Here is a 5081-nt window from a genome sequence, read left to right as displayed (position 1 = left end):
TTTTTAAACAGGAGATGAGATTTATATTTTGGAACATCCGAAATTGAAAGCATGCTCTTTATAATGATACAGACAGGTATAAGAAAGCAATGGCGTTCTGAAGACTCGTGAACTTGTGTCCTACCTTTTGGACTTTCTACATTGTGTAAGACATGGGCGCATGGCTAAAACCTAAGATTAGTACCAATAATAGTATATTACTATAGATCTTTGCATGCAAGTGGTCTTATATCATATAGTCATTGGTCAAGCTAGCTATCACATCCTTTCAAAAAAAAAAGAAGCTAGCAATCACATGATCATAAATCTAAAAAGGATTCTCCAAATAACTAGGTAGATGTACACATGATTTCTAGTTTTAAATACTATTTCCCCTATTTTTAATGTTTTAAATCATTGACTTTACAACCACTTAATTCAACCATCCAAACTCATCATTCACACATTCATGATAATGAAAAAATAAAAATTTGCATCCTCAAGATATATAATAGATAAAATCACATTTATTTACTCAAAATACATGCTCAAAATTTTCATTAAGTGCAATTTAATTTACTCGTATATGTGTTCAAGTTGAGTATTAAATCAGATTTCACATGAACGTAATCCATATATATTCATAATTTCATTGAAGGGAAGGAAATAACTGAACATAACTGTATTTTTCTCATATTAAACACGTTCATATCTTTACCATTCAGATCATAATCCGAATCAATGTCGACGTATCAAATACACGCTGAATTTTCAAGCAAATATGGAACCATAATACATAAATCTATATCAATTTATTTTATTTATTAGCACTTGATTTGCATCTATATTAAACTGTACATCGCAGAAGAACATAAAAAACTCAACTAGTACAGATATATATCGCAAGTTCAGTATTTAACAATTTCAAATCTAAAAGCCAAAAGGGTATAAATGTTGGTGAATACACTATCCTTTTATAGGATTAAACATTCAAATTGTTTTTTTTTAAGGATAAATAAGTAGGATAAATATGAAGAACATAAAGTTGTTAAAAAATGAAAAGAAAAAATATTCTACTACTAACGTCTTTGAATGGAGGAGAAATTGATGTAAAGTGTGAAAGCAAGCAAAACTTTATTTTATAAAATAAGATAAGAAAGAGAAAGTACAAGCAACGTTCTTCAATGCGTATATACTACTAGTAATTCAACGCGGAGCCCACTTCCAGAAAATTCCAATAAATTAGAAGAGAAAAAAACGCTTCAGAGTGTAATTACAGAAGACGGACGGAATTTTCACTGACCAAATCTTTCCGCCATTAAAGACGGAGCAATTGCTCCAATTTCAGTACAGTAATCGCGTTGAAATCCCCCAAATAAACCCTATCCAGCTGCATTCTAGATTCCAGTTTCCAGTTTCCAACCCTAGGAACTAGCAGATTTGGTTGATTTGTTGTCTTCCTTTTTGGCTCTGTTGATTTCGGAATTGTTATACTTTGGCGTTTGTTAGTGTTTCTCGTGTAGCTAGATTCCTCCATTATTTTATTGAGATCTGCTTCGAAGAGGATTTTCGTGTTTCCTTATCATGCCCGAGTTAGGTTTTTTTCTCATTCGTTTCGTTTTCTGAAAATTCGTTGTATACTGGAAAGATGGGGTGCTTTTCGTGCTTGATTCAAAGGAAAAAGGTTTTCAAGGTCGAGGACACTGATCGAGCTCGATCCGCTTCTAATTCTGCAGGTTTTGCTTCATCACTCTTGAATACAATTTTGATTGTGCAGTTCTTTTATATTAGTCTGATGAGTGGTTTATTCTCTGTGGTTGTTGAATTTTGGAATAGCAGCTAAGGAAAAGCAGACTGTTGGAGAAAATGGTAGGTTTAAGTGTTTAACTCTAGCTGCAGTTTTAAACTTCTGATGTTTGGTGGTTGAGATTGAGTGCAGTTTGTTTGTTTTAGAGTATGGTGATTAGCATTTTTGAGTTCATTGTGAGATTTTTTTGATCCTCAGAAATTAGCAGTGGATATGCGACTACAAGTAATTGGAAATTGGGCGATAAGACGAGCTCAGCGAAGAGTCCAGCAAAGAGCTTCACATACCGTGAGCTCTGTGTCGCTACAGGAGTTTTTAATGCTGCTAATATGATTGGAGAAGGTGGTTTTGGTAAGGTCTACAAAGGAAGGCTTGAATCAGGGGAGGTATTGTTTTTTTCCCGCCGATTTACTTTATTCTTTGACACTTGGATGCATTTATATTCATGAATCACTATGGATTTTAACTTCATTTAGCTACTTAGTATTTGGCAAGTCTGCTTATTGATCATATGGTGACAGATTGTTGCAATTAAGCAACTGAATCACGACGGACTTCAGGGGAGTCAGGAATTTATTATTGAGGTGCTAATGCTGAGCCTTTTGCATCATCCTAAACTTATGAGCCTGATTGGGTATTGCGCTGATGGTGATGAAAAGCTATTGGTGTATGAGTACATGCCCCAAGGTAGCTTGGAAGATCATTTATTTGGTAAGTGATTCAGCCTTTTTAGTTGGATTTGTATGGAAAGAACAGTAGATGCCAACTAGCTATTCAATATAACTATGCATTGACCTTTTGAGTTTGTCATTAGTGAGCTTATAAGATTTTCTAAATACACATTCTTATATGAGTTATGTCACAGTATCTGCATTCGAAGTGCAGTAACTTGAGTGTCACTCTCCTGATTCTTGAATAACTGTTGTCATAAAAATACGGAGTTCATTTCTATGAACCATGCAGAGCAGGTGGAGGGTTTTTTGTTCTTTGTATCTGTCTTTTAGTCTTTGTTAGACCCTCTGCAGTCACTGAATTTAGATTCTAAATTCATACACAAAAGCCCATTCTTATCCCCAATATTCTATTTAAAAGTTCATGCTCTAGCAGGAAATTATAACTATTGTAATTGCATACTCTGGATCTGAATTTGTTAACTATTGTAAATGCATAATCTAATAATAACTTTCCTTTTAAAATGTTTAACTATATGTTGCTGGAAAAACGTTTTACGGAACAGACGAAATGGCTGTAGGATGTAGTCAACTTCATTGTTAAATCAGCTGTTTTTAAACACTGTTTGTTAGATCCTATTGAGTAAACAAATTTGTACAAATATTTCAATGCCTTTCATAAGAGATTCATGCTAATGTTCTTTTAAAGAAAATTGCTTAAGTGTACTCCGTTGGGATACAAACACATGTCATTTTGGAGCAATTTTTTGGATACAAATACATGTCATTTTACCAACTTTCCCCTACTTTTACCACATTTACCCCTATGCAATTATGAGGTGGGTTCCGGTGTGAAGTGCCCTTATGGTGTGAAATGTGAAGAATGTTGAGCCATTAGATTAGAAAATGGAGGGCTGAGATTAAAAGATGTTTTTTTAATGAATCCACGCGGTGGCATTTTTGTAATTAATGGTGAACTTTTTTTTTCCACGTTTTTTGGGTGATTTTTATCCCTTAGAACTGAACGATTGCGTGTTATATGTGTACCCGAGAAACTTCGCACTTATGAGGTGGGTTCCGGTGTGAATTGCCCTTATGGTGTGAAATGTGAAGAATGTTGAGCCATTAGATTAGAAAATGGAGGGCTGAGATTAAAGGATGTTTTTTTAATGAATTCACGCGGTGACATTTTTATAAGTAATGGTGAACTTTTTTTTTTTTTTTTTTTTTTTACGTTTTCTGGGTGATTTTTTTATCCCAGTGTTATATGTGAACATTAGCGTGTTATATGTGTACCCGAAAAACTTCGCACTTCACACCATAAGGGCACTTCACACCGGATCCTTATTCATGCAATTATTACATTAAAAACTACTTTATTTCTCTAGACATTGCTTTTTACATTTCCAATGCCACTTTAATAGGGTTACAATGATCTGAGTTTGCGTTTTCCAGATTTTGGACTAGGCAAGGTTCCTCTAGACTGGAACACCCGAATCAAAATAGCAGTCGATACAGCAAGAGGAATAGAATATCTCCACTTGAAAGCAAATCCACCCGTCATCTACCGCGATCTAAAACCCGCAAATATCTTACTCGACAACAATTTCCATGCAAAACTTTCAGATTTCGGTCTCGCGAAGCTGGGGCCCGTCGGCGACAAAACTCACGTCTCAACTAGAGTAATGGGAACGTACGGCTATTGCGCCCCTGAATACGCAATGAGCGGCAAGCTGACCACAAAATCTGACATCTACAGCTTTGGTGTTGTCTTGCTTGAGATCATCACCGGCCGCAAAGCAATCGATCCCAATAGAACTAGGGCAGAGCAGAATCTGATCAATTGGGTAAGTAACCCCCTTACTTAACATCATCATTATTGCTTAATCACATTGTTTAACAAATTCATACTCTCTGCAGTCACGCCCAATCTTCAAGGACAGGAAAAAGTTCATCCAATTAGCAGATCCAGTATTGGAAGGTCATTTTCCTGTTCGTTCACTACACCAAGCTATTGCTATTGCTGCGATGTGTATTCAAGAGCAACCGACTTACCGACCTCTGATAAGTGACGTGGTTGTAGCACTTGAGTATCTCGCTTCTCAGCCTTATGACTTGACCGTGGTCAAGTCAGTTAACCCAGTCAACTCCGAGAAGGTCCCCGAAGCGTATACTAGGTTAGCCGGTTCCGGTAGCGTAATGTAAATTGTCATTTATTTATATGATGAGGATGGTTAGTGAAGTTGGTAGATGGAAGATAAGAATTGTTATATGGTTTGGGAGGAACGGATTCATCTCGTAGTTTAGAACATGGGACGTAATGCAGCTATTGGTTGTGTGGAATCTATGTATGTGCATATATTTGTCGTCCAAATCTTTCTAGATCTATGCCGGTTGAGCTCCTACTCTTAGTCTTATGATAAGGTAGGTGTTCAGCATATCATATAAGTTTAGGGTTTGAATATTAGAATCTCCCCTTTCGGGGGTTGGGATTTATATACTCTAATCCAGCTCTAGCTTTCTTAATTAAATAATATGATTTAAATACTCCCTGGCTCTCACCCGCCTCCTTTGTCTCTCATTTTCTCTGTCGATCTAACTCGCTCAATTTCGTTTTCGATTTC

The 5081-nt window shown here is 36.1% G+C and overlaps 1 protein-coding gene across 1 annotated transcript; it reads left to right on the top strand.

Annotated features, from left to right (window-relative positions):
- Window positions 1-1627: 1627 nt before the first annotated feature.
- LOC141249643 (uncharacterized) lies at window positions 1628-4877 on the top strand. The gene is made up of 7 exons (XM_073669724.1): window positions 1628-1715; window positions 1816-1848; window positions 1985-2172; window positions 2308-2497; window positions 3913-4304; window positions 4378-4634; window positions 4841-4877. The coding sequence occupies exons 1-7, from the start codon at window positions 1628-1630 to the stop codon at window positions 4875-4877; spliced, it is 1185 nt and encodes a 394-aa protein (XP_073525825.1).
- Window positions 4878-5081: the final 204 nt, after the last annotated feature.

Source organism: Phyllobates terribilis, unplaced genomic scaffold, assembly GCF_046119375.1.
Source record: "Phyllobates terribilis strain yellow unplaced genomic scaffold, ASM4611937v1 Scaffold_4899__1_contigs__length_56157, whole genome shotgun sequence".
Lineage (NCBI taxonomy): Eukaryota > Metazoa > Chordata > Amphibia > Anura > Dendrobatidae > Phyllobates > Phyllobates terribilis.
This window is presented reverse-complemented; position numbering and strand designations above follow the sequence as displayed.